The sequence below is a fragment of the Vigna unguiculata genome, chromosome 2 (assembly GCF_004118075.2).
Source record: "Vigna unguiculata cultivar IT97K-499-35 chromosome 2, ASM411807v1, whole genome shotgun sequence".
Taxonomy (NCBI): domain Eukaryota; kingdom Viridiplantae; phylum Streptophyta; class Magnoliopsida; order Fabales; family Fabaceae; genus Vigna; species Vigna unguiculata.
Genome location: NC_040280.1, coordinates 33,774,368 through 33,786,162, shown reverse-complemented (window position 1 = coordinate 33,786,162; position 11,795 = coordinate 33,774,368). Strand labels below are relative to the sequence as shown.

At 34.7% G+C, this 11,795-nt stretch overlaps 1 protein-coding gene across 1 annotated transcript; it reads right to left on the bottom strand.

Moving 5' to 3' along the window:
- Positions 1–1,191: 1,191 nt before the first annotated feature.
- LOC114171338 (protein CHROMATIN REMODELING 25) lies at positions 1,192–11,719 on the bottom strand. The gene is made up of 21 exons (XM_028056439.1): positions 11,514–11,719; positions 11,033–11,446; positions 10,856–10,942; positions 10,524–10,764; positions 10,316–10,441; positions 10,178–10,234; positions 9,989–10,075; positions 9,632–9,727; positions 9,374–9,424; positions 8,626–8,700; positions 8,419–8,505; positions 7,682–7,773; positions 7,471–7,603; positions 4,120–4,239; positions 3,912–4,025; positions 3,718–3,801; positions 3,513–3,590; positions 3,360–3,418; positions 2,580–2,751; positions 1,741–1,839; positions 1,192–1,620 (listed from the first exon to the last, which is right to left on the bottom strand). Exons 1-21 carry the CDS (start codon positions 11,618–11,620, stop codon positions 1,339–1,341), a joined length of 2,661 nt encoding a protein of 886 aa, XP_027912240.1. The 5' UTR covers positions 11,621–11,719; the 3' UTR covers positions 1,192–1,338.
- Between the last annotated feature and the right edge of the window lie 76 nt (positions 11,720–11,795).

Here is an 11,795-nt window from a genome sequence, read left to right as displayed (position 1 = left end):
GGGCATCTCCATAATTTAAAAAATTTAATTTTTATTTTATTTTAAATTCCAAAATACACAATCTAAAGATAATTTAGATAATACTATTCAAAATGCAAAAAATGGTATAATTTAAATTGTATTTTTTATTTTACATTCAAAATTATACAATTCAGAATATAATATTTTATTTTTTAAATTGTATAATACAAAATACAAAAATAAAATAAAAGCATTCCGTTGTAATACAAATTAAAGAATCGTAGTATCCGAAATGAATGAATGTGTTTGTTATAGCAACGCATCCCTTCTTCCATGTACGTATTTATGTAACTCTAACTTGCAAGTGTAAATTCAAGCTTAATTGCTTATGACACTAATCATAACTACAACATTGTTTTTCTCCTGAATTCTGCAGTAAGGATGTAATCGTAGCTCCGATGGATAAATGTAATGGCTGCAGACTTTCTAATGTGTCTTCAATTGGTGTCTTTTTAAGTGCCATTTCTATTGTCTCCTAGATTTTGGTTCGTCTCTTTTGTCATATATCACAGTCGCATGCCCTTGAGCAAAAGAGAGAAGTTGAAGAGGAGAGGGGATGCGCATGGATGGAGGAGGAAGAAGATGATGGGAATAAGATAAGGGCAAAATGATTTTTTACTTTTCCTATGCAGGTACAGGGAGAAACTATGGAGGTGCAGGAAGAAGCACCCCTACTTTTTTTATATCCGGTCACATTTTCTGAGAAACAATTCTAATTAATAAGAGATTAGTCTAGACGAAAAAAGTAAGTATGAATAAAGAAAATGATTATTAACATCAATAATTATTAGCTTTCTTTTTTTTAATTACGCTAATTCATTCAGTTTCACGCTAAAAATAATCAAATCTAATCAAAGTTTTTACAGTTGTTTGTCAATTCGATCCATAAGTTGAGAAATCTAACTTAGAGTATAAGATTACATTAGATTTTATAATAATAAGAAATTCTATATACTTTACAAAAAGAAAACATTTACATAAGATGCTTGCGTAACTATTTTCCGCAACAGAGGCCAAGTCTATTCTTCCCTTTGTAAAGTTAGGATTTTGTAAAAACGGTATTTAATAAGTAGATTTGAATTTTTTTTAAAGATACAATGGTTAATCGGTGATGAATTATAAGAATTAATAAAAAGAAGAAAAAAGTTAGTATTAAAAATGTACAAAATAAAATGAACTCTTCTCACTTTCTTTATACATGAAATTAGTTTTGACAACAAATTATTGAACTAAAACAAATGTTCGCTGGTTTGTTTGTTTTTTTTGTTTTGTCTGTAAGCTTCTATGAACAGAGACGGGTGAAAAATAGGAAATATATTACTCAAAATTATGATGCCTGATATTAGCAGGATGTGATCTTTTGTGTGGTAATAATTTACTAACAAGAGAGTAATTTGAGATGTTTTTGCTAATCCCCACAGAATTTGACATACCAGCAACACCAGAAGCAGACTGCAGCGGTAATCTGTTCTGCAAAGAAAAAGGAGTGGGCAATGATTTGAGTAATTCCTTATTTGGTTCCTTTTTCTGTAGCTTGGGACTCATAGACTCGATGGGTACCAGTAGTCCGTTAACTTGGTTTGTGAAGACAAAAGTCACCTGAAAATATAGAGCAGTGAATGCAACCTATTTTGTTACTCTCAAGAGTTGCGTTGTGATTCCTATTTAGGTATTTACATGTTTTCTAGGGCATGAAAAGGGAACAAAAATAGGACACACCTCATCACCGGCCGAAGCCTGAAGGATGGCATCTGGTACAGAATTTGGTAAAAAATGATGGCCCCAACTTCCTAAATCTTCTTCCAATGGGCTCCCTACCTGAAAAAAAAAAAGAAAGAAGAAATGTGAATACTCAAAACTTACGTTTTTTGAATTCCTTTGAATCAGGAGGTAAGGCAGACGCAGTTAAATAGCTTTTTAGTGGAAGATGAAGCAGGTCATGCAGGAGAACGCCTAATACTCGTGACCCTTTCAGCCTTTATATTGGTCGAACCCAATTACAAGAGCAAGAGCAAACGAAAGCCGAAGAAGCATTTAATATACAAGAGTTAGTGGCAAAGGAGCATTAACTAGTTCAACTCAGAATCAAGGAATGCATCACACTAAGAATAATTGATTCCAATCAAATTGTGTGAATGGTAATAAAGGCAATCTCAGTTCAAAATTTGTAATTGACGCTATGAAGAATTGCCACTATTTACGTCATAACAAGTGCAGGTAGACACATGAATAGTTGAGGTTCGGCACAGAACAGATGAGTTACTGAACCAATCATAAACTTTTGAATATACATTTCATGTTTTTTTATTGTTTAATTTTGAAAAACATTTGAAATTGTATTTCTTTACTTTCATGTTATTTCCGAAAGAAAACCTTCAGATTATTTCTCTCTCTTGGTAGCTCTTCATTGAATTTTACTAACATTTCAAGGACACCTTTCCTAGTGGTTTTCACCCCGGACTTAAATCTTGTGGTGTCCATCCTACCCAAAAGAGGAGCACGCAACATTTTAAACTATAGCGTACATAAACTTTATATCCAAATGTACACAAAGCAACCTGCATTTCTGATCTTTTTAAATTCTGTAAGCAGCCAGCAATTTCTGCAAATCCACCTATATCGGAGGTTTCTTCTCCAGATTCATTATCTGCTGTTGATTGGGCATCAGTGCTTTGAGGACCACCATGTGTTTCACATCGACTGCATTGCATCTTTTCATGAATCTCTGACCTAAGGAAACATAATAAAGTAGACATTAGACTGATAATTAAGTAAAGATCACAGATCCATGCTATGATAGACAATACATAAGATGAGGCGTGTCAATTTTTTGACCCTATTACTAACACCATCAATATCAACCATGATTCAATTGCACAATGACAAACTTATTTTATGATTATTTTGTGTGTTTTCAAGATGAATTATGACCAACAAGATTTATTTATTAATTCGCATGGGAAAGGGAAACAGAAGAATAACAGAGTCAAATTGATAATCGCAAAGAAATAGTGCAATATGTTCATATTCAAATGTTTCAGTGGCTGTGCAGAAACTAGTCGTTGTTGTTCCTTTCTTGCATCTATCTTTAGTTCACCAGTTTCAAGGATTTAAAAAATCTTGAGATTTTGAGAATCCTATTGCAATTAGAATGAATCATTTGATCTTTGGCTACTTTCAACACATGGAGAATCTTGATAATTTCCCCACAAAACTGAGATTTATCAATTATCTAGTTTTCTCTTTCGCCTTTTCCATTAAATTCCAGATACCAAATGCATATTAATCTTTTGCCCATATGTATCAGTAAATATAGATCAAAGAGAGGAGTTCATTACTTAATGTTTTCATGAAAAGTAAACAAATCACGAAGATCCTCTGTTGAAAGAAAGTTACCCTGAAAATAAACAGCACGACAGAAATGAATAAGATTTTAAGAAATGGAATAAGCAACATCAACTAGAACATATGCAAGAAGCAGCAGTTTAAACCTGTGACACAAAACTATCAGTTTGCTCCTGCTGAATGACCTTTTGCAGCCCTTCTTTTGACATCTGACGCTGGTAAACCTACACATTAATTAGCAGAACCGTAAATGAAAATGTAAACAAAAATGACTCAATGAAGTGACTGAAGCTAAATGAATAAAAAATGTAACGTGCATTGTCTTTACTCAATTATCACAACAATATATACCTTTTCTTCTATAGTTCCAGCACTCAAAAATCTATAAATATAAACTCTTTTCTTCTGTCCATCCCTCCATACTCTTGCTGCAGCCTGTTTATTGGCAAGGAAGAACACAAACAAAATAATATGAACAAGAGAGTGAGAGAGAGAGAGAACATGCATATAACGATTGTCACAACTAAACCAAGGGTATTTATTACTTGTTTATCATTTGCTGGGTTCCAATCAGGATCGAACAAGACAAGTCGATTTCCACCGATCAAATTGAGTCCACAACCACCAGCCTTGCTGCTTAAGAGAAAAACAAATTCGTCCTGCAACATGTCAATTATTTTTATGTAAGGACAATCATAATTAAAGCATAATGAGTTCCAAGTGCGGAAAAACATAAAATGGTAAGCAGTTTACCTTTGATAGATCATTAAAGCAGTTGACCAACTTCTGCCTTTTACTAATTGACGTGGAGCCATCAAGCCTCAAATGAGGGTACCTTCGTTCGCGACACAATTGACCAAAAAGATCGAGAGTCTATAACATGGAAGATAGTTTAGCATAAAAAAACAATGGAATGAGGAATTTGATTTTCAAGAAAGGAAGAAGACATTATATTTAATAAAAAATTCGGTGAGGGATGCTTCTCCCTAGTGATGTAAAAGAACATTTGTATTCAAGATTAGGGAATGTGCAAGTTTCAATAAGATGTTTATTTGAGATATCATTTTGTTGTGGTGTGTAGGAACATGTAGACTTGTGTAGAGTACCCTGTGACTATCAAAAAGATAAAAGTTTAACAAATAGAATTCTTAGGCATTATCACGCTGGAAGATTTTAATTATTCCCAAATTAGTTTTTAATCTCGTTAAAGAGGGACATGAATAATGTGGACAAAATTTCAGATTTGTCTTTCATTAAATAAACGCAATTAAAATGAGAGAATTCATTAATAAAGGTTACAAAATATCTAAACCATAAAGATGTGACATAGCTTGGTCCTCAAATACCTTAATAAATGGTAGAGAAAACTAAGTTCATATTTTTTCAGTTAGTTTAGGAAATGATGACCTATCATGTTTTCCTATTTAGCATGATTTACATTCTAATACTAGAAGTTGTTTAGGACTAGGAGCCATTATCTTCAACTTGACTAAACTTGGGTGACCCAAACGGCCATGCAACATGTATAAGTGAGCTTGTTTTCAATAAAGACACCGTGATTTATGTCTTTCGTCAATCACACATGTATTACTAAAAATAAAGAATTGAGATTTAAAGAAAGAGATAATAGAACTTGACCAATTCCTTGAGATGCATCTTTGATCCTTACAATAACAAAGTGAAGAATTTTGGAGAATAAATAAATAATATTTATTACTAAAAATGTTATCAGAGACACTGAGTCAAGTATATATCTAACGGACCTTCACCTTCCACAGATTGAGAAATACAAGGTGTAGAAACATTTGGTACCAATGAAAATTGAACTTGATTGTCGAATTATTCAAATTTAAGCCTCAAATATTCTGGATACCTCTTATCAAACTTGGAATCTCCTTTTTCAGATTTAGACCGTGGGTTGCTTGTTTGGAAAACCATGCAAGGAGTAGAAACTTTCCTGCATATGACCCATTCTTTTGTAGTATGTGCATGAGGAGATACCATTTGCTTAATTTTCAATAACTTCAATTGAACTTTAATCTTTTACCAATATAGACACTCAAAGAAGTCTAGTGACTAAGTTGTCCATTGACTAGAATTTGATAATGTACATGATCAACATGAGTGTAGACTTCTCAGACCAAGGACCTTGTTTAACTTATCAAGATTTTTATTGATATCATACCGTGAGTCGATCACAAAATATTTTTAGTCCGTTTACTGAAGGCCGAGATTATATCATGATCAGTCTTTCAAAAGAAGCTACTCTTTGAGTCGCATCAAAGAGACGTTGAAATGTCAATAGAAAAAATACCATGGGCCTTCTTCTAAAAAGAAGAGCACGTCTTCAACGGCCTATGTATCTCTAAGACATCCTATTCAACTGATTGCCATAAAACAACACATAATTGGAAGTCTAGCTTTTGTCACTGAGATTTATTTACAGTGGGCATAGCACTGCATTCCTTCTCCAAATGGTCATGGTATCCTAGACAAAGGAACCCGAACTCCATATAGGTGTACCAAGACAATTAATCCTTCTAGTTGAATTTTACAATGGTAATAGTAGCAATAGAGAAGGAAGGAACAACCAACAGAAGCCATTCCAAGGACACAAGGAGATAAACATATCTGAGGAGAGAAGGAAAACCCAAAACCGTGAGGAGAGACTTGACCAATATCCAAGGATGTTGAAATAGGGAACCAAGGGCAGAAATGTGCCCAAAAAACACAGACAAACAAACGACTGTGGTCCAGCATGATTCTGAGCATAGAAGGGCAACGTCTAGGACACATGCCTGGTGCAGTGCTGGCAGAGATCAGCTAGTACCAGGGGTTGAGTCAGGCTCCTCAAGGAGCACCTAACCCTGACTTTGCTGGACGACTGCAGTGCAGCGAACAGCGTCCGAGACAACGTACAGTGGTGATCTGACAACGGGTGAGCATAGAGTGGGATTGTACCCACTCTAATACCAACTTGAATTTAGAAGTGATAAAATCAGTGGCTTACTATTCTCAGCTAGTTTTTTAGACATAAGAAACATGAGAAGTGTCGAATACAAGCAATAGCTGTAGCCTATAACACTCGATCCTTAAGCTACGGAAATATACCCAAAAAGCAGCTTTATGAAATTTGTACAATAATAATCACAATTTTAACTGATTCAAATACCATGGAGAAGCAATTTATATTGTAAAATACTTTTATAACTGTAAAATCAAGTCTGTAACAGTCTCATGTTGCTCATGAAATTTGTGAAATGTTGTGGATGAAGATCGTACTAGACCTCGAGAGAGTAAGAGAAACCTTTGAGGATACATTGTGATAAAAAATTTGCCATCAACATTGCACACAATACAGTACAACATGACAGAATTACTCATGTATAAATAGACTGACACTTCATCATAGAAAATTTAGGAGTAGTATAATAATTACCATGCAGATCCCTTTGATCAAGGTGCAGATGTGTTTATCATAGGGATGTCTACAGATTGACTTTGCAATCGTACTTGCAAGTAAAGAACAATACATATTCATTCACCAGCTCAAGGAGACGCATGGATGTATGTGATAAGATTACCTAATATATGTAATTAAGTAGGATTGTGATTGTAATTACTTCAATTAGGAGATTGATTGTGTATAGTTTGAATTTGTGACTTGTTTTTTCCTTATTTCCTTAATTTGGGAGCCTCACTATCTGTGATTTGTTTCCTTATTTGAATAATTAGGGTAGCATGATTTGGATGTATATATTTGTATCAATTTTCTACATTTCAATCAACAGAGTCTTTACTTTATCTCTAATTTCAAGGGTGTGATACTTCTGTTTTATTATATAAAATCTTCAGGGATAGCTCGAGAAGGGACTCGAGTGCTATATGACTACCACACAATAATATAAATTCAGTTCATCTACGTACGATGATTGATAGTAATTAATGAAAACATAAACCTTTTGAGATTCATTTTTGAAAGAAATATTATATACAGGATGCTTTCGTCCATCAAGTATGGATCTTATTCTAAATAGTCACCTATATCAGATAAAACGGTTATTAGAAAAGAGAACCTATAACTTCACATTTGTTACCATATACCTGAGTGTAGTTTGAGACAAGGACAATGCGGTCATTAGTTCTGTGACGTAAATGAGCAAGTAATCTTGCCAAGACATGCATTTTCCCGGATAGTTCAACCCATGCTCCATGCCCTCCAGTCCACGAGCCAGACCTACAATGTATACCCACACAGGATGAGTAAATTAAAATGTCAAGTGATTAGCTGAAACTTTAAACTAAAAATATCTACCTTCCAGATAACATTTCAGGCGGGAAGAATCGGATACACTCCTCAAAACCCGAAGTTCCTGGGCTCCCACTTTTTATGGTATCATAGATAAGCTACAAGGAATTTAATTTTGTGAGAATGAAAATATGGATTTCCCTCAGAATTTTTAGTAGAGGGTCTAGGGTTATGAGGAGGAATTGGATGAAAATATAAGATCAAAAATAGACAACTTGCCCATACAAATGGCACCAAAATTTACTTTCACGTACAAGGAAAAAATTGTCCAAGAAATAGTTACTGTTCTAATTACAGTGCCAACAAAAAAGCCCAAAAACAATAAAAGAACATCTCAAACAGATACTCAAATTATGCCAGCTAAAAATGAAGAACAAAGAACAAAATCAAAGCTAGACATTAATGAACCATCTTGTGTATTCAACGATAAGGGTTATTACATACACTGTAATATGTTTCTATTTTGTTGCATTCATGTGCATATTTGGTATGAACAACCCTTACAAAGGGCTACAAACAGTACAAATTAGTTAGGTGCACAAAACAAAAATCTAACTAAATTAACGATTACTGGTTCATTGAGAACTAGATGCAGACTTATCAGATGACATTTCCTAGAAAAAGTTCAATGCATCAAGATCTACCATTACAAGGCGAGTTTTATCCAAAAGAATATTCAAACCGGGCCAATTAAACAAGTTCAACACACCCTCCTCCAGAGAAGAAAAAGATCCAAATCATACCTTTGGATGATTGCACAATTTTTTGAGAGCTGTTATGTAGGCCAAAATCTTTGATTGCTTCAGTTCTTCAGTAATTGCCCTCTTCACCTGTGAAGACATGGAAACTTATCCTTTCAGTTTTGATAATCTTTTTTCTATCCATGTCCAACAGTGTAAAGCACCTTGTGAAAAATATATATTTGCTCAATCAAAAGTGGACGACATTACATTTTTCGATTGTATAAAATGTTTATATAGGTCTGACTGTAGTGGAGTCAATTTGCAGCAAACAACTTCAACTATCTGCACCACAAGAAATAGATTGTGGATTAAGATTAAGAGTACAGCTAACCACCAATTACCTACACAGTTGCTTTTCATGTGCTTTAAAGGCCCTAATCAATATATGCAAAAAATAAAAAGTAAGTTGAAATACATCAACAATAAAAGATTTATTGGTATGTAAAAGTACTTTATTTAATCTGGCCAGTGGCTGAGGGTATCAACAAACTTCTACAGTTTGTGTTATTTTCAAATTATTGAAGATTTCGTTAAATGAGAAGCTTCCTTTGGATAGGATTCAAGGATTAGCTTCTACTTGGTATAAAGCACATAGTCTTTTTGAAGGTTTTCTCTTACAGATACAATGAAGGATCAGGTAGCTTTGATTTATTCATTTTAATTAGGTCTCTATCTACTGTTTTTTTCTTTTCTAAAAGGGATCTCTTATCCTCCTAAGCCTTTGCACTTTTCTCTTTGTCTTAATGAATTTCTTCTTTTATCATATAAAAAGAAAATGCATATTTTTCTGATTATTCAATGGAAGTTAAGAGAAGTAATGTTAGAAGAATGCTCCAATTAAAAATACAGGGGTGAAATACTATACACATATAGTTATTGTTTAAAGCAAAAGAATGTGATTGAACAGAGCAACAATTCGGTAAGTTTGGCAGAAAGATAAAGAAAAGTACAATACCTTAGGTGGCAAGTGATTTGATAACAATGCATTAGTCCTTCTTAATATGAACTGCAAAATTATATAGTCCAGTCAATCTTCAGGAATATAATATTTCCTTATCAGAACACAATAAATAAGTTGCACTTCATTACCATTCAGCTATCTGCTGTATAATAGACTATTTTAGTTATCAAGCAGGATTGCAACTTCATTTGCGGTAGGTAAATAATACAGCTCTCAAAAAGTACAGAGTAAAATCGGAATTGCGCACATTACCCTATTAACATTGACACTTAATTCAGCAGAGCGTTCAGCACCTATCTTCTTCTCTTCAACAGTGGCAGCAGGTTCTCTTCCACAGATAATTGGTGCCTTCAAAATTCATGTAAACCATAGCAAAAAACTAAAAATTACAATAAGAGAAGGGGTAGAACCCATTGTCCTATTCCAGCATCACATCTGGCGAAAGCATTCTGAAGTTGGTTTATCTTGTTATCTTAAATATTCCTTACATGCTATATATTAACAAACTGGATAATTCCTCTTTCCTAATTATTGTATATTCTGAGTTTTTGACATAGGACAAGCTATAGATTTTGCAACAATGCACATCGAGAATATAAAAAGAATCACCTCATAGTAACGACGAAAATGTGCAATACTGCCCAATATTCCAGGATTTGTGAAGTTAACCATTGCAAAGAATTCTTCTAAATCATTCTGCAATGACGGATGTCCATAAAAATTAACAAGAATAAAAACATAAGAGGATTTTGGATTGTAATTGACAACAGAAATGGATAATCATGCATAGATCCTCACTTGTAAGGGAGTTCCTGACAATAAAATTCTTCGTTTGCAGGGAAGAGCTGCCAATGCCTAATACAGGAAGTTTAGTGAGAAACTAAGAAACATGCCAGTAAAGGAGGGAGAGAAAATAAGTCCTACAAATTACAATACCCGGTTTGTTATTGTTTGATCATTTTTCAATCTGTGAGCCTCATCACATATGAGAAGGTCACATGAGTCACTAGAGCTAAACTTTGAACAATGCATTCGGAATGTCTCATATGAAACAATGAGCACCTACACATTGGGGAATACTAACTAAGTACACATGTAGTCAAGATATTTAAGCACAGAAGAATGGTTAGAAATTTTATTTAACCTGTAAATTTCTTTCGGGACTTGTAAAACAGTCAATCGCAGAGATGACATCTTCTCTTGCACTCTCACATAGAGCAACAAGACGAACCCTTTCACCAACCCACTTTTTTATTTCAGCTTCCCAATTACTGACGAGGCTGGTAGGAGTCACTATGATGGATTTTCGAACCAATGGCTTGCCATCAAACCCTTGACAAAGTAGAGTATATAGTAAGGTGATGGACTGCAATGTCTTCCCCAGACTGTGCAACAAAGGGAGCCCTATGATCAAAAAAGGTGGGGAGGAAGAAAAGGGTACTATAAAAATGACAAGATTTCGGATAAAGAAGTTACCCCATATCATCTGCCAAAATGCATCCATGTATATTTGGTGTGGTACACAGACCAGAGACACAATCAAACATGAACTGAACCCCTTCTCTGCGTCAAGAGAGAAAAAGAAAAGTTTATATGGTCGATTTAATACTGAATTGAGTTAAAGTATGAGCAATGGGATGCAAGGAAGGTGACCTCTGATGTGGACGAAGGTAACGAACAAGCAAAGGGTCAACTGTAATGGTGGTAAAATTAGTATTAGAGGGGTCAATGTGGGAGTCTTGAGAGTGCCATAGTACTAAAGGATCGATCCCCGGGGGCAGAGATGGTTTGGGCTCCTCAGAAACAGGAACATGAACATCAAGAAGGGACTCAGTTACTGGTGCGTTGAATTGGAAGTCGGAGAAAGCAGGTCTAGGAATAGGAGAGGAAGAACCCCAGGGAACAAACCTTTTGCGAGCGGAAAGCCTGCGAGTGAGGTCTTGATTGTAAGTGGAAGCATGGGATTTGGAAGATGGAGGTTTAAAGGGTTTTCTACAAACGGCAGCCCCTTGCGATACTGAAAGAAGCCGCGGTAGCAGCGACTGTCTCTTCACGACAAGGTTGCCCCTGCAATCAAATTCAATTCAACAATTCAATCTTTATTTAATAATAATTAATGAAATAGCTTGCTTACCTGACTAGCGCATCCACGTTCTGCGATTTCCGTTCTTCGATATCTTCGTCTCCCGAATCAGATGAACAAGAATCAGACGAACACCAAACCATTTCATCTTCCTCCATTCCCAATCACCCCTTCCCGCCAAACCTAATCATTTAAATTTATACCTTTTCTTTTATCACAAAATTCATTTCTTTCACCCTCGCTGCTACCATACATACAATTTAACTCACTACTCTTTTTTTTTCATTTCACACAAAAGTCTACTTTATTCCTCTTATATAACCATCATATTAA

What these genes read in the sequence shown, in the direction of transcription:
- LOC114171338 (XM_028056439.1), bottom strand. Translation starts at nt 11,620, where the DNA reads ATGGAGGAAGATGAAATGGTTTGGTGTTCGTCTGATTCTTGTTCATCT. An exon ending in CAAATCACTTGCCACCTAAG is followed by an intron (nt 8,701 to 9,373) that starts GTATTGTACTTT and finishes CTTGTGGTGCAG; the next exon opens with ATAGTTGAAGTTGTTTGCTG. An exon ending in AATTGTGCAATCATCCAAAG is followed by an intron (nt 7,774 to 8,418) that starts GTATGATTTGGA and finishes AATTCCTTGTAG; the next exon opens with CTTATCTATGATACCATAAA.